Here is a 21446-nt window from a genome sequence, read left to right on the forward strand (position 1 = left end):
CTTGCTGCTACTCAAGACAGACTTACTTTGAAAATATTTTCAGTGAATTTATTCTGCATTAGGAAAAGAATAATATCTTTCAGTAACTAATACAGGCATACCTTGCAGACACAGAGGGTTTGGTTCCAGACCACTGCAATAAAGTGATTATCGCAACAAAGCGAGTCACAAATTTTTTGGTTACATTTACACCATACTATTATGTGGCCAACAGCATTATGTCTAAAGAAACAAAGTATATACCTTAATTTTAAAATACTTATTGCTAAAAATATTAACCATCTTTAGCAATAAAGTATTTTTAAATAACCATCATTTGAGCCTACAACAAGTCAACAGTAATATCAAAAATCCCTGATCACTGATCACCACAACCAATATAATAATGACAAAGTGTGAAACACTGAACTGTCGAAACATGATACAAACACACTGAGTGAGCAAATGCTGTTGGGAAAATGGTGCCAACAGATGTGTTTGACGCAGGGTCGCCACAAATCCCCAGTTTGTAAAAAACACAGAAACAAAACCCCACAGTTATCTGTGAAGCACAATAAAGCAAAGCACAGTAAAACAAGGTGTGATGTATAAGCTTTAAAGAGGTTATTAGAGTGACTCCCCTCACTTCTCTCTCTCCTTCCCCTCCTCCTGAATAAACACAAATCAACGTGTAAGTATGATTTACTTGATGGAAACTCACTTTGCACTCTGGAACACAGAGCACTGGGTAAGTAGGAAATGTTACCCATTTTGAATAACTGCTCTGTTTTCAAAAGAACTAACAGCTACGAAGGAGAAAACAGTGCCATACAGATTGGATTTACTTTGCTGAAGCTACTGTGACCCAGCAAATAGTATCGTGTTAGTGTCCTGATGTACTACGTGCTCAATTTAAGTATGGAAGAAAATGTCTTGCCTTAAGAAAGGCTCAACACAGTAAGCCATTTTCATTGATCACATTTCCAAAAGTTGAAAGATGAAAAGCACACTAACTTGGCTGTGAAAATAAATCAGCTAATTCTTACTAAATTGAAGGTCTCCTCATACATATTTAAGCACCTTATAATATGAAGGAAACAGAGTGAGACGATGGCCTTATGCGAGGACGGCCTTACAGGTGGTGTGGGGAAAAGGTCAAATAAGGGAAAATCAGCTTTCATTCTTCCCTTTAAAATGAGGACAGAGGTACAAGAGGATATAACACATGAATTCTTTACATTAGGTCATTGTTTTCCCTCTGATAATCTAAGAAATACATGCTCACTGGATAAACTGTGAAAATAAAGGCAAGTGTGAGAAGAGACAAGAGTCATCTGCAGTCACCCCAACCTTTCATCACTACTTTCTTAAATGAATGTATTCATTACATAGTTATCATCTGGTTTGTATCCTGCGCCTTGTTTTTACCTTAACATATTTACATTAAATTTTATCATCCCCTTTTCTGGAATTTAACATCTGTATATTCCACTGTGGAATATACCACAATTTACTTAAACATCTGTCTAGTGTTAGAAGTGTTTCCTAATTCCCTCTATCACAAAAGAATATGAAAGCTCAGGCTGGGAAATATGTTTTAAATTTCAACCTGCCTGTCGATAACTTAACTTTCCGTTCTCTTCTAGTTCCTGTGTCAGAATTTCCCTCCAACTCTCAATCCCATGAATGGGAACATACAGCGGTCACAAAGGCAGAGCTTTTTCCAGCTTGTCTAGAATCCTACATTCTTCCGTGAGGAGGTTTCTGTTTTTACTTTATCTAAAACCTTGAAGTTAGAAGCCAAGTGTATAAATCTGGAAGTCCAGAAAGGTTCACAAGGTCTGAAAACTCCCACGAGCTATGAAATTTTGGCTGGAAACAGCCCCACAACTTCCTCCCTGTTGGTAAGCAACAGGTATTTTAGATGGAGAGTTAAACAGAGCAGCATCCTGAACCATACTTTCTTGGGGGAAAAAAAAAATCTCAGGGGCTGTGGGAGAAGCACATGCCAACAGCCATCAGCCCCAGATCCCTTCTTCTTGAATAAAAACTGTAAGTTACAAAATCATGTCAACTCCTAGCCACATAATCCATGGGCCACAACTCTTATCTTCCAAACTGACTGACTGATTCCTACAAGTGAGGCCATTCAACTATTTGGAATGTCATTGTAGGGATGATGACAGATTGCTACAATTCCTTGAAAACAGTTTCGGTATTCCAGGGAAAGAGCAGTCCAGTACCTTCCTGCTACTAAGGCCAGATCAAGAAATCTTTATCCCATAGAATTTATAGCCTAAGTACCACCTTTGGTACTTCAGCAAAGCTGGCACTCTCTTATATAGCGCAGTCTTTAGCACTAAAATGAAGTACTACCTCCTCTCAAAGGGCCTCAAAATTAAATGACATTAAAAAAATAAATGCTACTGCCAAAATGGCTTTAAATTTCTGTGCCTGTATATAAACGCTGCATGCCATAATAGTATTACAGATGATCAGATTTCATCTAACACTTCATCAAACCTTGTTTTTGCTGATGGACTCCGATGCTCCAAGCAGGGACTGAATGCAGGCCGACAAGGCTTCCTGTGATAGTCCTTGGAACACTGCCCTCTGGTGAAACAAAAGAGAAACATCCCCTGTAGCACTTCAAACATAGCAAAAAGGAAATTTGTAGGCTGTGAGTACAGCTTTCCTGCCCTCATCTGATGAATTAATTTATTACTACCAATTGCAAAGAGTCGGACACAACTGAGCGACTGAACTGAACCAATACTCCTCCCAGACTTTCCTATTCCCACACAAGCTTTCTAGACCAGCACAATTTCCTAATTTGCATCTCTTGAAACTCTCCCGTGACCTTTCAACAATATTTCCTAGCACCTACTTCATGCCAGGCTCTGTGCTGGTCCTGGAAGCACAGTGGTAGGTGCAGAAGGCAGATGTGATCTGACCTTGTGGAGCTCTCACTCCTGTACGATCTCATGATATAGGCTGTTTTTTAAACATACAAAACCAACGTTAAAACAAAGTCTCAGTAAATCCACTTCTAAAAATGTATCCCGGTCCATTTCTCCATCACCCTGAAAGAACATTGCGGTTGAGCCGTCGAGAAGAAAAACTACCATGTCCACTGCTTTGGCAAAACCTCAGATGTGTGGCCTCCTGACCAGACATCTGCGATTTCATATTATTGGAGCATTCATGGTCTCCTTGGGGTTTGCAACTTTCTAAAAGTTTGCTGTGGTTGAACAAAGGAAGAAGGCATATGCAAATTTCTACAGAAATTATGATTCCATGAAAGATTTGAGGAGATGAGAAGGCTGGTATCTTTCAGAGTGCAAAGTGATTTAGAAAATAAAGGATTTCTTTGGGTTGAGTTCCATGGAAGTTTGTCACTTTCCTGTGTTCCTGAACTATGAATCTATGACTATCTGGGGTGAGATATAGTCTCTCAATAAATAAACAATTAAAAAAAAATTTTTTTTAATAAATAAAAATGTATCCCAAGCAATATCAGTACTGTATTCTAAGATTCATACGCATGGCTCTTTTCATATTATTTAAAGCAGAAAAAAAAAATATGGAAATATCTTAAATGTTCAATGACAGGCGGCTGACAAAATACTAGTAAATCTAAATTATGGAACACTGTGCATGAAACCAAAGGATGCTTAAAAGTGATAAAATTCTTATAAAAGAATATAATTAAAAACAAAATCAGGTTACAAAACACAATGTGAAGTATGATTAATTTAATTCTGCCATTGCTGTATCTTCCCAGAGGTCCTGTCAGCTCCCCTGCTTCCTCTCTGCCTCTACTCCACCTGAAACAGAACTGATAAGGATGTCTATGAGCAAAATATTCATCACTAGGCCACCGTCCTGGGCTCTGGTCTCGTGCACAATGATTTATTCTCTTTTTTGCACTGCTACCCTCTCCTCTGTTTCTCATGAGGCTACTGCACAGTGAGACAAGATTAAGGCTGTCTCTTGCTAGGTCAAGATATACCCATTTGAAAGCAGAGTTATAAAGAATAGCAAGGAGAGATAAGAAAGCCTTCCTCAGTGATCAATGCAAAGAAATAGAGGAAAACAAAAGAATGAGAAAGACTAGAGATCTCTTCAAGAAAATTAGAGACATCAAGGGAACATTTCATGCAAAGATGGGCAAAAAAAAGGACAGAAATGGTATGGATCTCATAGAAGCAGAAGATATTAAGAAGAGGTGGCAAGAATACACAGAAGAACTATACAAAAAAGATCTTCCCAATCCAGATAATCACGATGGTGTGATCACTCACCTAGAGTCAGACACCCTGGAATGCAAAGTCAAGTGGGCCTTAGGAAGCATCACTACAAACAAACCTAATGGAGGTGATGGAATTCCAGCTGAGCTATTTCAAATCCTAAAAGATGACGCTGTGAAAGTGTTGTACTCAATACGCCAGCAAATTTGGATATCTCAGCAGTGGCCACAGGACTGGAAAAGCTCAGGTTTCATTCCAATTCCAAAGAAAGGCAATGCCATTAAGAATGCTTAAACTACCGCACAACTGCACTCATTTCACACACTAGTAAAATAATGCTCAAAATTCTCCAAGTCAGGCTTCAATGGTACATGAACTGTGAACTTCCAGATGTTCAAGCTGGATTTAGAAAAGGCAGAGGAACCAGATATCAAATTGCCAACATTCATTGGATCATCAAAAAAGCAAGAGAGTTCCGGGAAAACATCTACTTCTGCCTTATTGACTATGCCAAACCCTTTGACTGTGTGGACCACAACAAACTGTGGAAAATTCTGAAAGAGATGGGAATACCAGACCACCTGACTTGCCTCCAGAGAAATCTATATGCAAGTCAGGAAGCAACAGTTAGAACTGAACCTGGAACAACAGACTGGTTCCAAATAGGAAAAGGAGTACGTCAAGGCTGTATATTGTCACCCTGCTTACTTAACTTATATGCAGAGTACATCATGAGAAACGCTAGGTTGGAGGAAGCACAAGCTGATTGCTGGGAGAAATATCAATAACCTCAGATATGCAGATGACACCACCCTTATGGCAGAAAGCGAAGAAGAACTAAAGAAGCTCTTGATGAAAGTCAAAGAGGAGAGTGAAAAAGTTGGCTTAAAACTCAACATTCAAAAAACTAAGATCATGGCATTTGGTCTCATCACTTCATGGCAAACAGATGGGAAAACAATGGAAACAATGACAAGACTTTATTTTGGGGGGCTCCAAAATCACTGCAGATGGTGATTGCAGCAATGAAATTAAAAGACACTTGCTCCTTGGAAGAAAAGTTATAATAAACCTAGACATCATATTAAAAAGCAGAGACATTACTTTGCTAACAAAGTTCCATCTTTGCTGCTAAGTCAAAGTTATGGTTTTTCCAGTAGTCATGTATGGATGTGAGAGTTGGACTACAAAGAAGACTGAGCACCGAAGAATTGATGCTTTTGAACCGTGGTGTTGGAGAAAAGTCTTGAGAGTCCGCGTTGGACTGCAAGGAGATCCAATCAGTCCATCCTGAAGGAATTCAGTCCTGAATATTCATTGGAAGAATTGCTACTGAAGCTGAAACTCCAATACTCTGGCCATCTGATGTGAAGAACTGACTCACTGGAAAAGACCAATGCTGGGAAAGATTCAAGGCAGGAGGAGAAGGGGACGACAGAGGATGACATGGTTGGATGGCATCACCGACTCAACAGACTTAAGTTTGAGTAAACTCTAGGAGTTGGTGATGGACAGGAAGGCCTGGCGTGCCGCAGTCCATGGGGTCGCAAAGAGTCGGACATGACTGAGTGGCTGAACTCAACTTGTACGTCACTCACCCTGCCTGCCTTAGAAAGACAACTTCGATTGAGACCCTCTCTTCCTCCTGCTCATTTGTCTTTCTTTACCTTTGATTGGTCAGGTGGAGAGGGATAAGATTTGAATGTAAGCTAGGTGAAAATGTAATGGGTAGGCCTAGGGCATAAAATAAAAACAGGCAATGTCATTCATGGGCCTACCTACTGTTTGCCTAAAATTCCCGCTAAGCACCTAAGAGACTTCACCACGGTCTGTGGTGACAATGGGTTCTATGTGGAAAATGACCCCGCGGATCTCCCTTGGGATCCTGGCTCCACTGCAGGAAGTTTCTGAATCCCAGCCTAACCCTATCATTCAATACACCTACTGGCGAAGAAGGGCTGCCAACATCCAAGTCTCCCTCTGGGAGAGATCTCAGAAGCTGGGCAAAACAGCTGACATATCCAACTCTGCACAGGGGACCTGGCCTCACCCCTAAAAGTCCCAGAATGGAGTAAAAGGTGCTTTCTGGTTCAATTCCAGAATCTCCAAGCACAAACTCCAGGAATGATGCAGTTTAACAGAGATACCAAGTTGTGAGCTCTCCAGTGAACCCATGAGTCAGCTGTGCAACCCTGCTCAGGCCTGAGGGCAGTGAGCACAGAGGATCTCCAGAGTGGAAGGGGATACACACGTTCCCATTTTTAGTATAAGTGCTGCCGAAGTGAGCACTCACATGTTCCCTTCTAAACCACACTCTTAACAGTGGCTTCCGGACAATTAATTACATGATTGTTGTAGTCTTCCCTGGTGGCTCAGACGGTAAAGCATCTGCCTGCAATGCGGGAGACCCATGTTCAATCCCTGGGTTGGGAAGATTCCCTGGAGAAGGAAAACGGCAATCCACTCCAGTACTCTTGCCTGAAAAATCCCATGGACAAAGGAACCTGGTAGGTTACAGTCCATGGGGTTGCAAAGAGTCAGACACAACTGAGCAACTTCACTTTCTTTTCTTTCTGTATTTAATCACTTCTCTCTTCATATGCTATTTAAATTGTAATGATCAAATTAATTTTTGAAAAGTGAATTAAAGTCACTGGTTTTATAAACTATTTTTTTGGATTTTAACACTAACAGTAAATAAATGTGGACAACTGATCATTCAGTGATTGATATATCATTAAACTGAAATGCTTAAATGCCACCTGAAATAAACGTGCAATATAAGCTGGGGCTAAAAAAACTAAAAGGGTACTGCTAACTTCAGCAAATAATTAGTCCATGGTTAGAAACACATGTAATCTGTGTACAAGAAACACTTGTTAAAGTTGATTTAAACTGAGCACAAAACTAGTTGCATTCAGTACTAAATGTATATTATACAAAATATACATTTGTGACATTGGACATAGTAACCTTCCTGCATCTTTTTCTTCATCTATAGACTAAAGACAGATGAACTAATCAATAGTTTTAAATGTATTTGTAGCCGTGAGAAACAATAAAAGCTACAGGCTTTGAGAAACAATAAAAGTTACAGGTCTTTTTCTCAAAAAGACAAATACAAACATATAGACAAAATTTCACCTACAACTTCAAGGTGTTCACATACTACCCAAAGCCCATGAGAGGATCCTGAGGGCCTACAAAAGACTCAGGTTAAGAATCTCTAAGTTACATTGATCTTAAAGTTATCTCTGTATATAAAAATCTTATTATTTGAATCTAATACCAAGCAAAATATATTGCATCAAGATCTTAAAATAAAATTGAAATTAAAAAATATTTTAAGTCACAGAGCAAGCAATTTACAGTAAAGATACAAAGATTGACTGACACACATACATCTATACATCTGTACAATTTGGAGAGACAGACAAGAGTTCGTCGAACTGTAGGATACCACATTCCATGAAGATCTGCTGGAGAAATCGTGGTCTGCGGTCTAGGATTGAGAGATTCAGATGAACCTAAAACCCCAAATGGAAAAGAAGACATTTCACAGGTCTGTCTTATATGCACAGCAATTATAAACTGTTAGTTTCTGTTACCTATCAAAGGCTGGAGGCATCCATTTTTCTCTAGCCTTGACTCTAATCGAGAATGTCAAAGGAAATCTAAATCAGTGACAGGTAAGATTTAACACACTGACTGAGAACACACATGAATACCCATATCTGTACATTCCAGCCTCCCACACTCAGCCCAAGTTGCCTTCTCCACACTGGAATCAACTGTCTTTATGACCTACATGAGCCGTATACACAAATTACAGAATACCATGCACCCAAGAAAAAGGAGGCAGATCCAAATGTAGTCACGTGGACACAAGTGGGGGTGGGAGGGGAGTGACAAGAAAACAAAGCACTTTAAACAGAAAGATTAATCAAAGCTCGTTTGCCTGACAGCCTTCCATGTGCAGAACTATATCACTTCCAGGCCCACACAGTATCTCCAGTGCCCAAGTGACCAGACTGTGTATCCAGTCCCCCGCACCACCCCACCCTCCCCAGGTCAGAAAAGGCAGCTGCCAGCAAGTGTGAAGAGGAGAATGAGAAGAATGTGGCTGCACAGCTGCACAGAAACACTTCTGTGAGAGAAGCACGACCACCCGGGGGGAGGGACCAGAATTCGGATGAGCCATCAAGGTGGAGCTGAGACCACACTCTGAGACAAGAAGGGCAATTTTTCAGTGTAATAATGGTTCATGGTTACGTGAAAGATGTCCCGTTTTGGGGGGCGGGGGGAGAGATGCTGAAATACTCAAAGGTAAAGTTGCAATGATGTCAATAACTCACTTTAAAACAATTAGCAAAACTATTGATACAACATGATAAAATGTTAAGTCTTAAATCCAGGTGGTGGGCACAGGTGTTCATTGTATCATTCCATGTTTCTGTGTATTTGATTTTTTTTTTTAATAATAAAAAAGTAAATGTATAGGCAAGCAAAACAGAATTCATTTCTTTAAAAAAGAGCTATAGGGAATTCCCTGGCGGTCCAGTGTTTAGGACTCGTTTCCACTGCGGGGTGACTGGGTTTGAACCCTGGTTGGGGAACTAAGGATCCCACAAGCCATGCGGTGCAGCAAAAAAAATAAAAAACATTTAAAAGCAGCCAGATCTGCATAGGCTCAAAAGGAGACCTGGAGGCTGTGGAGCGGATTTATGCAGGAAAGGGCTGAGGGCAACGTTGAGGGTTGGTGCTTTCTCTTTATTGTTCTGTAAGTTTGTTTTTTTTTAAAAGCATGTGATACCTGTAAAATTTTAAAAAGCTCTGCCTTACTTTAAACTAGGATATCTACTTTATATAAAATTTCTTAAGGAGGAAGAATGAACCAGACAAATTGGATCATGGAATATTTAGGAGATTAAGTATCCATAGTTTTGCTGAGAATCAGGCCATATGCAGGATTCCTCCTTCAAAATGAAAGAGCCCAAAAAGTACTCCCAAGTTAAAGTTTAGTGAAATAAATGTGTTTAAGTAGCTTAATGCCGGAAGTCAATTTATTCGTTCCTTTTTTCATTTTCCTGGGAACAGTTAACAGTCGAAGTGGCGGATGGGTAAAAGTTCCTTATACAGCCAAGTCCAGGGCCTACTGGCTGCCTCTTCTGAGGAGCAGTGCAAACCGGCTGCGGGGCGTCTCCTGCGCCTGCTGTCTCCTTCTCCATGAGCCTCACACTGCCCTCACTTGCTCAACATGGCGATTAAGGGCTACGCTTGTTGAAGATACTGATAATCAGCTTTTCCGGTAAGTGGCCTGAGGTGAACCCTAAAAATGGTGTGCTATTCACTTGACCAAGAAAACCCCACAAAATCATGCAAATCAAGAGGTTCAAATCTTCATGTTCACTTTAAGAACACTCGTGAAACTGCCCAGGCCATAAAGGCCATGCATATCTGAAAAGCCACCAAGTATCTGAAGGATGTCACTTTAAAGAAGCAATGTGTGCCATTCCGTTGTTACAACGGTGGAGTTGGTAGGTGTGCACAGGTCAAACAGTGGGGCTGGATGCAGGGTCAGTGGCCCAAAAAGAGTGCTGAAATTTTACTACACATGCTCAAAAATGCAGAGAGTAATGCTGAACTTAAGGGCTTAGATGTAGATTCTCTGGTCACTGAGCACATCCAAGCGAACAAAGCCCCCAAGATGCGGCACAGGACTTACAGAGCTCACGGTCGGATCAACCCCTACATGAGCTCTCCCTGCCACACTGAGATGATCCTTACTGAAAAAGAACAGATTGTTCCTAAACCAGAAGAGAAGGTTGCACAAAAGAAAAAGATATCCCAGAAGAAACTGAAGAAACAAAAACTTATGGCCCGGGAATAAATGCCGCAAAAAATAAATGCAAATAGAAGTTAAAAAAAAGATACTGATAATCAGCCTCTTCACAGGATGGACTCTCCGCCAATTTACCCTGACATCTACTCCTACTGGGGTTCCCTGGTGGCTCAGATGGTAAAGAATCTGCCCGCAATGCAGGAGACCCGGCTTCAATCCCTGGGTCGGGAAGGTCCCCTGGAGAAGGGACAGGCAGGCCACTCCAGTGTTCTTGCCTGGAGACTCCCATGGACAGAGGAGCCTGGTGGGCTGCAATCTGTGGGGTCACAGAGTCGGACACGACTCAGCGGCTTCACTTTCACTTTTCATTAATCCTACTACATGAACATCACATCATTTAAAGGCCTCACTTTAGAGGCATCTCGTATGTACTTCTGACATGCCAGAAGACCAGGAAAAGTGATGACTCTTCATTTTTTGCTCCCCTTGCCAAGACTCAGAGTCCCGCTTTCCATCCCCAATTCCATCTCCATTCTGAATAACATCAAGAACCATATGGACGACCCACGTGGTTGTCCCTGACCTCAACTCCAAAGACCTTTGCTTCCATTCCTGCACCCCTAGTCCAGTTTCTTTTAACTTTCTTTCAGAATTACTTTCTTATTAATTTCTAGACTTAATTAACTACTCCGAACTACTCTACCTCTTAATTATTAAAACTCAGTATCCCACTCTCTGGCCACAATGTCCTCAGATTTCTTATTTCTCAGTTCTTTACTCAAACCACTCTGCCAAGCCCTCCTCCTCTGACTTGATCACACCCTCTCTTCCTGCTTCCCACCCCTCTGGCTGTTCTTTCCCTGCCGACCTGGTAACTGGTCCACTCCCTCCATCTGCTCCTAATGTCAGCCCGTTATGATTCTCTCCCCAGACTTCCACCACTATCCTGCTACTCTCTGTCTCGGGTGATCTTATACAATTCCAAAGTGTCAATGACTCCTCAGTCTTCACCTCTAAACCAGTCTTCCTCTTTATAGCTCTAGAGCAGTGCAGTCCAAGAGGACATAAGTGAATCATAACTGTGACACATTAAAATGCCACCCTGGACTTCCTTGGTGGTCCAGTGTTTAAGAATCCACCTGCCAACATAGGGGACATGAGCTAACTCACAAGTTATCCAGGGTAACTCAGACAGTTTTGCTCCTTGCATAACATACACCTTAGTTCAAGCTATCCCATACATTTCTGTCGATTTTTCACCCCAGTCCAGGCACATTTAAAAAACGCAAAACTAATGGTACAAGTAGCTAGAATTTCCAAGTCCTTGAGATTATCACCTGACGCCTATCACACTCTGGCCTGTTTCAGCTGCTCCTTCCCTACAAATAACTGGTGCTTGAACACACCAAACCGCGTGACCTCCCCAAGTACCTACAGTGTTCCACTCCTGTCTGCAGGCCTCCATGCTACTCTGTCTTAAACAACCTTATTCCACCTGCTCTCTCATACTCATCCACACGACAGCCTTCACTGAACCTGCCTTTCTGCACACAAAGCCCATTCCCCTTCACAATTCTTCACGGTCCTTGCACGGCCCCAGACAGCCCTGTGCATGTCTTTATCCTGTCACCCCGTGGCGCGTCACCCTCCCCCACTGAAGTGTGGGCTCCTCAAAGGCACAAACAGTGCTTCATGCCTGAGACACGGCAAGTCCTCAATGTAAGTTTATTAAATGAATGAATAAAATAATGGAAGTTAAGACAGCATAACATACTGGATTTTGTTAGACTATCAGGAGGCTCTGCTTCTTCTAACCGAACATCTGAAAACGAAGCTTCTGACGGTGGTAACTTCTTCTGTTCATCTTTTAAACTCTGAGCAATTTGCTGTATAAAGAAATCAGACAGAACGTTAAAGTGTAGTTTTCAGCTGTGTCTAGCAGCACGAACACACTGTTTCTATAAAGTAAAAAATATACATCCTAATTCATGAATAAATGGACTACTTAGGAGAACCATGCCAAAACAGCACACAGAAATGAAAAGTTACACTGTGACAGTCACTATTTTCATAAAAGCAAACACAGACTTTTCTGAACCACTAATTTCAGAACCATTACAAGGTATGTGCTAAAGAGTCAAATATACAAGGCTCAGATTAGAAGCTTAATTTTCAACTTTATACTTAGAAACAAAATACTCAGATTTAAGAATGGATACATTGTGGATGTTAGAAACGCTTGTATCAAGTAGTCAGCTAACTCACACCACGGTTTTCTCTTTATGTAAGAACAGCTACAGTTTGGTCTTTTTTTAAACAGAGTTTTAAAAGTTATCTTATGGACTGGAAACTATCTGGCTCTTCTTCACTGCTTAAAAAATATCATCAAATATACACATCACTAAGGGTGCAGTGAAAAAAAATCCTACCAATTTACATTGGTTATACAGGTGGAAATACACAGAAATGAAGCCCTAAAAGACATTCAGCTACTGACAAGAAAAAGAAATGGCCAGATAACTTTTTAGGAGACAGGCTCCAAATCAATCAGGCCTGTCCTTTCATTCTGCATGCACAAATCAGAAAGTACAGCTAATCCCTAAATGGCACACAGATGTAACAGCTAGACCACTCTATACCCCCAACCCTCACCAAAAGAAAACAAGCAAGTAGATTCACGGGAAGCAGTATCCAAGAGGTCTAAACCAAGAGGGCTACACAAGAAAACACTCAAGACACTGGCCATGTGATGACTGAATAAACATACCAAATGGACCACTAAATTAAACTGGGAGGGGGTATGTGTGTGTGCTAAGCTGCTTCAGTCATGTCAAGTTCTTTGTGACCCCATGGACTGGAGCCCACCAGGCTCCTCTGTCCATGGGATTCTCCATGCAAGAATACTGGAGTGGATTGCTATACACTCCTCCAGGGGGTCTTCCCGACCCAGGGATCGAACCCACATTGCTTACATCTCCTGCACTGGCAGGAAGGATCTTTACCACTAGCACCACCTGGGAAATCCAAGGTGGGGGCGGGGGGAGTATATAGTAAACTTAATCACCTGACGTCCTATCAGATGGAATTATTAAAGCAGGTACTGTATCTAAAAAACAAAAACTGATATTCACAACGAGACAAGGAAAGAAAGGGAGGAAGGAGAAAGCAAGCACAAGTCCCTACATCAGGTTTAGAAGCAGACCCATTAACACCAGTCTGCCCAAGAAGCTGGCACTGCTGAAGGTCCCCACCAAGAAGGCACAGGCTCCTCCTTTACCAGATAGACGCCTTCCTGAGGATATGCGCCCCAGCAGAAGCCATCTCCACAGTCCCCTCCTCTGCGCTCTGACCTGTGCAGGTTACCCCATGGGCAGGAGGGACATGCTGCCTAGAGCTTTGGGTTGTGCCTCCAGCTTTACTGTGGGCCTGGCCCGTGAGGGGGTGACCAGCAGGTCCAAGGTGCACTGACTGGCTAACTTCCCAGGGTGCCGAGAACTCAGCACAGGCCAAGGCCCAGGGAGTGCTGTCACTAACTTCCTGGAACAATTGGTGATACCACCAACTCCCCCACCCGCCCTTTCCCATGTCCTGTCTCCACTGCTGTAACCTGCAGCAGTATACTTGACTTTGTCGTTCAAAAAAATGAATTAATAAAAATAAGAAGCTCCAGGTTCTAATTCTGTTTTAGTAATTAAGTAATACCCCAGGCATTACTTAAACTCTGTCCAGCACTCAAAGGAAATGAAAATACATTTGTAACTGAAAGATTAGTGAGATGTACCTAAGTCTTCAGACCATAAACTGGAGACCAATACTGGGTAGTTCTGAGGAGACAACCTCCAGGGTTTTTAATAAGAGACCATGACACATGGTTATGTGGCCATCCACTCCGGTGGCTCATGTGTTACTAATCCTCTTCTATGTCACTTACAAAACGGCCAAATCTAAAGGCACAAGGTGAGAAACGTGGTCAGGCCAAGAGAGTCTTGGCCAGCAAGCTTGCTTCCTCGCCTTCCTGCTTTTACCTACTTTGCTTGATTGTGCATTACTCCGAACATGGGCGCCTCCTCCTCTAGGAGGGTCGGAAGCTCCTGTCACTGCATCCAGCGGGGTAGTTAACCTGGAATCACCTTCAAGGCCATAGTCAACACAGAGGTCTGACCCGAGGAGGGTCTGGAAACAGGCCTGGCTGGCAGCCACAGAGAGTCTCATTGTCACAAGAGGGCCAGGGTGAGAAGCCAGGAAGTTCAGTACAAAACTGCTGCAGGACACCTGGGAGCAACGCGCAGACCCTGTAGAGCAGGAGCTGCCCGAAGCTGGTGGAAGAGTTCAGGGACCTGACCAACCGGGCTGGGCTTAGGAGCCAACTGTGGAAACTTCTTAAAGAGATGGGAACACCATAACACCTGACCTGCCTCCTGAGAAATCTGTATACAGGTCAAGAAGCAACAGTTAGAACTGGACAAGGAACAATGGACTGGTTCCAAATAGGGAAAGGAGTACATCAAGTTTGTATATTGTCACCCTGCTTATTTAACTTATATGCAGAGTACATCATGCGAAATGCTGGCCTGGATGAAGCACAAGCTGGAATCAAGATTGCTGGGAGAAATATCAATAACCTCAGATATGCAGATGACACCACCCTTATGGCAGAAAGCAAAGAAGAATTAAAGAGCCTCTTAACCAAAGTGAAAGAGGAGAGTGAAAAAGTTGGCTTAAAACTCAACATTCAGAAAACTAAGTTCATAGCATCCAGTCCCATCACTTCATGGCAAATAGATGGGGAAACAATGGAAGCAGTGACAGACTATTTTTTGGGGCTCCAAAATCACTGCAGAGGTGACTGCAGCCATGAAATTAAAAGACGCTCCCTGGAAGAAAAGCTATGACCAAACTAGACAGCATATTAAAAAGCAGAGACATTACTTTACCAACAAAGGTCTATCTAGTCAAGGCTATGGTTTTTCCAGTGGTCATGTATGGATATGAGAGTTAACTATAAAGAAAGCTGAGCTCCGAAGAAGATGCTTTTGAACTGTGGTGCTGGAGAAGACTCTTCAGAGTCCCTTGGACTGCAAGGAGATCCAACCAGTCCATCCTAAAGGAAATCAGTCCTGAATATTCACTGGAAGGACTGATGCTGAAGCTGAAGCTTCTATACTTTGGCCACTTGATGCGAAGAACTGACTCATTGGAAAAGACCCTGATGCTGGGAAAGACTGAAGGCAAGCGAAGGGGACGACACAGGATGAGATGGTTGGATGGCATCACCAACTCAATGGACATGAGTTTGGGCAAGCTCTAGGAGTTGGTGATGGACAGGGAAGCCTGGTGTGCTGCAGTCCATGGAGTTGCAGAGTTGGACATGACTGAGCGACTGCACTGATGCCACTTAAAAAAAAAAGAAAGCACAAATTCAACTTAAAAACAGAATGCATGATGGAAAAGAAGAGGTAACGAAACAGATTGTTTATAAAATACAACTTAAAGGAAGGACAGAAAAAGAACACTCTAACAAATCATTTCTGTTCAGTTTTTTTAAAATGTTACTTCCTAAGATTTCACGGCAAGTTTCCCTCAATTTTGCATCCTGAATGAGAATTAAAAAGAAATATCCTATCTTCACCGGTGTAAAATATCCAAACGTGTGGGGGTGGGTGAAAGATCCAACAAGAAGACCCACCTCCATCATGACTAACTTATCAGGATACGCTAGATCTCCAGGAGCTGGTTTGTAGCCCGTGATGTCCGTCTGAATATAGATATGGGTCCGGTAGACAAGCCGCTCCTGTACATCTTCTAGCATCTGCTTTACGCCAGCTGCAAATGCCCCCAGCTGTTCAGCTGATTTAAAAACAAAAGCGCAATCACCCATTCCTTTAGATTTAGAAAATACTTTCTTTAAACAAGCAAAAACATTACAAAATTGTCTACAATAGGATAAACCGGTCTTGTTTCAGGGACTGGTTATATTCTATTTTGAAATAACTGTCTTCCAATTCCCTCAGATTTAAAGTTGGGAAATAAATTTGCCCTTAGATCTTCTTCCTGAGACTCTCTGAAATAACTTCTATTATTAACATGAATAATAAAATCTTAGTTTTAAAGTGCTCTGTGATTTTTAAAAGGTACCTCATATAGCTTCATACCAATCCTCAGAGATGGCTAAAGCAACTTGTTAACTGAATTAATCTCCATTTTACATATAAATTGAGTTCCACAGATACTAAATGACTTGTTAACATTCTTACAAGGAAAAATGAGTAAAAAAATAAAATGAAGGAATTCCTCAGAGGCTCAGTGGTTAGGACTCCGCACTCTCACTACCAAGGGTCCAGGTTTCAATCCCTAGTCAGGCGTGTGTACTCAGTTGTGCCCAAATCTTTGTGACCCCAGAGTGGACTGTAGCCTGCCAGGCTCCTCTGTCCATGGAATTTTCCAGGCAGGAATACTGGAGTGGGTTGCCATTTCCTTCTCCAGGGGGTCTTCCCGATCCAGGTTCTGCTGCATTGCAGGAGGATCCTTTACCACTGAGCCACCTGGGAAGCCCCAACAGTGTACTGCTGCTGCTGCTGCTGCTGCTAAGTCGCTTCAGTCGTGTCCGACTCTGTGCGACCCCATAGACGTCAGCGCACCAGGCTCCGCCATCCCTGGGATTCTCCAGGCAAGAACACTGGAGTGGGTTGCCATTTCCTTCTCCAATGCGTGAAAGTGAAAATTGAAAGTAAAGTCTCTCAGTCGTGTCCGACTAGTAGCGACCCCATGGACTACAGCCTACCAGGCTCCTCTGTCCATGGGATTTTCTAGGCAAGAGTACTGGAGTGGGTTGCCATTTCCTTCTCCAGGGGGTCTTCCCGATCCAGGCTCTGCTGCATTGCAGGAGGATCCTTTACCACTAAGCCACCTGGGAAGCCCCAACAGTGTACTAGAAGTGCCCAAACAAAACTAATGGTTGGTTCTCTCTGGATTTCAGATGCCAGAAAGAACTGTAACTGCAATTATTTTATTACCAATTTTATACAGACTTTAAAATTCTTTCCCCATTACTATTTTAGTCACAGGATAAAGTGCATCTTGGTTCAAAAAGGAACAAGGCATCAACCCAAGTTTTAAATATATTAAATTTATATAGGGATGAGGCGGGGGCGGGGGGTGGTAATGGCTAATCTTTTTCAAATTCATTGAGTCACAGATATAATTTAAAAACACCTTTTGGGACACTTCCCTAGTGGTCCAGTGGCTAAGACTCTGTACTCCCAATGCAGGGGGCCTGACCTTGATCCCTGGTCAGGGAACTAGATCCCACACGCCCCAACGAAGACCCAGTGAAACCAAATAAATATATTTTTTTAAATAATCTTTGAAATGATCATTTCTACTTATCATTTACCATTATTCTGAACATGATCTTCAAGCACCTCATTTTTAAGAATCCCACAAAGTTCCGATAGAGTTTCTAAGTGAATAACATGTATGATCAATGGCCTGAAGACATCATACAACGACACACACAGTTTCTCCAAAAGTTCGCTAAAATGAAAGAATGAAACATGGTTACCAGTAGTAATTCTTTCAGTATTTTCTAATAGTTTAAAAGTCACCCTTAATTACTTCCAGCCAATAAAAATAATGAAAATCTACTGGAAAATAATATGAGAGAACATTAAATAATGAGAAGTGAAAGGCTGAAAATAATTCTCTGAACTGTTTTTGCTAGAATCAATAAAAAAGCTCAGAATAAGCAATCCTCACAGTCAACAAATTAGCTGGCCCCAGATGAAAGTCAATTTATTATAATTTTTACTTACATTAGCAATAATCTTATATATGTCCTTTCAAAAATAAAATCTTTCAGTAGACTTAATTTTCCTATACCATAAATAACCTACACTATAAAATAATTATTTTTTAATTTTCCTAAACTATAAAATAACCTACACCACTATGAATCAAATGGTGACATTTTTCCCAGGAAAGACTGGTTCAAAACTCTTGAATACATACAAATTTAGATAAACAAAATTCAAAGTATTCTGGACATGCACCAAGTATTTTGACAATTTTAAACACTTGAAAAGAAAAAAGTGAGGCTGTCTATACTCTTTACATTGTCAACCGTACTCTTCTATATATACAGTCTTTCACCAAAACCATAGGATGTGTTTGTTTCTTCCCCATTATGAGAGTCATAATCTTGGAATTCTTATGAGTCAAAATTGCCAATATGAAGAACCCAGAAGTGACTAACAGTGGGTTTGAAAGACACTTTGAGAAAAATAAGAAAAAGGATTTTAAAGAGTATCTACAGTTTTAAGTATCTCTCATGAGTTAGAATCATGGAATTTTTTTAACTAGAAAGAATTATTAAAAAAAAAAAAAAAAAAGAAAGAATTATTATACGTAGTGGAGATAAATGGCTCCATATACCAAAATAGCTGCCTATACAGGATTCTTACTCTTGTAACTGTTTCCATAATTATAAAAATATGAAAGCATATTGGCCTTTAAGCTGCAAATTTATTTCAAAGTAAATAGCCACTGTCTCATCCAACAATACTCTGTTCATTTACCCACAAAAATTAAAACACACCTTAGTTAATTTCTGAGTACTACTATAATATAATAAGCTATTAGCAAATTAAATCTTAAAAACAAGAATTAAGAGTCCATGTACCACATACTCTAATTTTGATGTTGGTTTTGTGAAGAATTCATTGTAAAGTTGGTGCTCATCCTGGCACACATGAACCATAAAGGCACAGCCACTGCGAATCTGTGGGAAACAAACACACACCACCTATAATTAAAGGCACATGACGACTCCAGCCAGCACTGATGAAATAGAGCCAACATTTTATTTACAAAGAGACTATGCATATATAATTCACAAAACAACTCCCTAAATAACAGAAAGCAGTTTTCAGCACAATGGGGATATGGGTGATTTATTTTCTTACCTTTTCTAAACTTTTGACAATGAAAAGTACTCTTCCAGTTCAAAGGGGGGTATTTAAAAAAAGAACCTTTATGTACTTTCCTACAGTCTGAATTAAAATCACACTAAATAAAAAAGCACTTCTGCAGCAAAAGCTAAGATTAAACTGTCTACATAAATCCACCAACTGTGAAACTTCATCTTTCAAAAAACAATACTTATTTGTAAATCATCACATGCTCAAAAATAGATCAAAATTAGAATATTTTGCCCAAATGAATGCTAATTACTAAATGGGATTTGTCATAACTGAAAAAGATTCTGTAAGTTTGTTGATGGGGGTTCAAAACTTATTTACCCACATGTAGTTTCTAGGGTGTCAGAACAGCTTAAGAGAAGGTTTAACATTAAACCACAACAAGCAGAAACTTACCAAGGCACAGTGGTCTCTGTTGTTCTGGCTGGTCAACTCTGTTACAGTACAAGTAATGCTGGGGCTCAAAAGGAGTTCCCGCTGGTCAAGGTAACACTGGTGGATGTCAGTTAGCAGTTGCTGGTATCTGACAAAAAGCAAATGAGACTGGAGCATAAACTTTTGATTCCAGGTATGTAAATTAAATCTGATCTTAAATCCCAAAATAGGGTGCCAAGCCTCCAAGGTTATACATGGTTGCTGCTCACTTGACCACATTAAAAACTAGAAATATTTATGTATACAAAGAAAAAGGAAACAAATCACAATGATCTAACAAAACCTTTATCTTCTGAAGAAAAATTCATCTTCCAGGAGTTGTGGTCCTACATCTACCTCAATGAGAAGAAAATTCTGCTATATGGGAAAAAGATGCTTTGTAAACTCACAAAGTCAGGTCTATGACCTTGCTCCCCAAATTCAGCTGTGTGCCGCAAGAAAACGCTGGTATAGTACACAAGGTAATTGCTCAGAAAACATCAGGGATGCAGCAAACTTGGAAAAATAGAACTTCAAGGAAGGTAATTTGGAAACTGAAGAACCTGTGGGTACTCACTCAGGTATTTTTTCAGATCGTTGTTCTATCTGTTCAATGAGAGTCTGTGGAATAAAGAAAAGCTCACTAACTTCATCTGTTTTAGTTATACTTTTAATTATATTCTGATTGCAAAAGTAACAGAAGTTCATGTTAGAAAATCTGGGAATACAAAAAAGCTGAAACATAAAAATCACCTAAAAGGCAAACATTTTTTTAAAAAATCACAGTATTTCAGAATATTTTCTTTCAGTGTTTGTATGTACAGTTATTTTCCTTTTTAAACAAAACTGGAATTATACTATATATTCAGCTTCACAATCTGCCTTTGAAAAACTAATACTTTAAAACACTTTCCTTTTATTAAATAACTTCCGTTATCAGATGAAAATGTTTGAAAAGACTTAGCCTACTGCCTGGCACTTAGTAAACAGTCAGTGAATCATCATTATAAATACTATTTAAAACATTACTTTACATGGCTATTTGATATCCTACTAAGTGGATGTACTCCAAGGCAGACATTCTTCTATTGCTAGTCATCAAGGTTGTTTTCTAAGAATATCAGCCCAGTGGTTAAGAGCTCTGGGTCTTGAAGTGAAACTAGAGGGCTTAAGTGCTAACTCCCAGTAGCTGTCTGAGCCCAGGAGAACAAGCTCACATCAGTGAGATTCCATTTCTGACCTTGGAAAGCTGATACAATAATAATACCTACGTCCCAGTTGGGGGCTCCCAGCACTGGGTCAGAAAAGATAAATATTTTTAGAGACTTTTGTTCCATTCTGCTAAAATGTTTTTGAGGAAGAAATTAATTATTAATACATTCCATCAGCAGTATCACCTATCTCACCAAACCCTGAAAAACATTTGACTATTACACCTTACTTTGTCAATTTCTAACAGACCAAAAACACCACTCACCACTGAGCCCTCCTGCCTACACCATTTTTTCTAGTCAAAACCATATCACTGTTAATTGACTAACAAGTGACCAATCTGGCACAATCTAAACCTCAAACTATCAACTAGCTGCTGTATCTTCTCTAAACAAGACCAAGTTCCTGCTTTGAAAAACAAAAACTCCTTTCCACTTACTTTCAAGATGGATACAAGGAAGAGAGTGGGGTCAAAGTCAGCAAAAGCAGACCACTCTTTCTAGAAACTTCACAACAATAAAAAAAGATACGCATACCAGCTCCAGTCAGCTGTATCTGGGATGACACTGGTTTAAAATATTGTACTGGTTCTCTGCCATTCCGGAATTAGCATGACATGAAACATCCTTCATGAGATGGTCTCTGCCATCATTCTTATTTCTCATCACACTCTACTAAAGTCTGTGTTCTAGTATCAACAAATTATATGAGGTTCTCCCCAAATACATGTCTTTTATGGTTCTATTACCTTCCCTATACATGTAGCTCTCTCTG

At 40.7% G+C, this 21446-nt stretch overlaps 1 protein-coding gene and 1 pseudogene across 3 annotated transcripts in view; one reads left to right on the forward strand and one right to left on the reverse strand.

Moving 5' to 3' along the window:
* Positions 1-21446, reverse strand: part of COG3 (component of oligomeric golgi complex 3) — a 75419-nt gene that overhangs the window by 22581 nt on the left and 31392 nt on the right. For all 3 annotated transcript variants that reach the window (XR_008685942.2, XM_088842763.1, XM_055426059.2), the window contains exons 9-16: positions 20038-20081; positions 19443-19569; positions 18756-18847; positions 17465-17604; positions 15758-15918; positions 11846-11957; positions 7632-7756; positions 2503-2592 (exon numbers count right to left, since the gene is read on the reverse strand). Coding sequence is in view for 2 of the 3 variants with exons in the window: in XM_088842763.1 (XP_088698889.1) it covers positions 2503-2592; positions 7632-7756; positions 11846-11957; positions 15758-15918; positions 17465-17604; positions 18756-18847; positions 19443-19569; positions 20038-20081 (891 nt within the window). In the remaining variant the exon portion in view is untranslated. The remainder of the gene's footprint in view (positions 1-2502; positions 2593-7631; positions 7757-11845; positions 11958-15757; positions 15919-17464; positions 17605-18755; positions 18848-19442; positions 19570-20037; positions 20082-21446) is intronic.
* LOC148775867 (cytochrome c oxidase subunit 6C pseudogene) lies at positions 3106-3328 on the forward strand (annotated as a pseudogene).

The sequence above is a fragment of the Moschus berezovskii genome, chromosome 13, assembly GCF_049115385.1.
Source record: "Moschus berezovskii isolate FMDL1 chromosome 13, NW_MosBer_1.0, whole genome shotgun sequence".
Taxonomy (NCBI): domain Eukaryota; kingdom Metazoa; phylum Chordata; class Mammalia; order Artiodactyla; family Moschidae; genus Moschus; species Moschus berezovskii.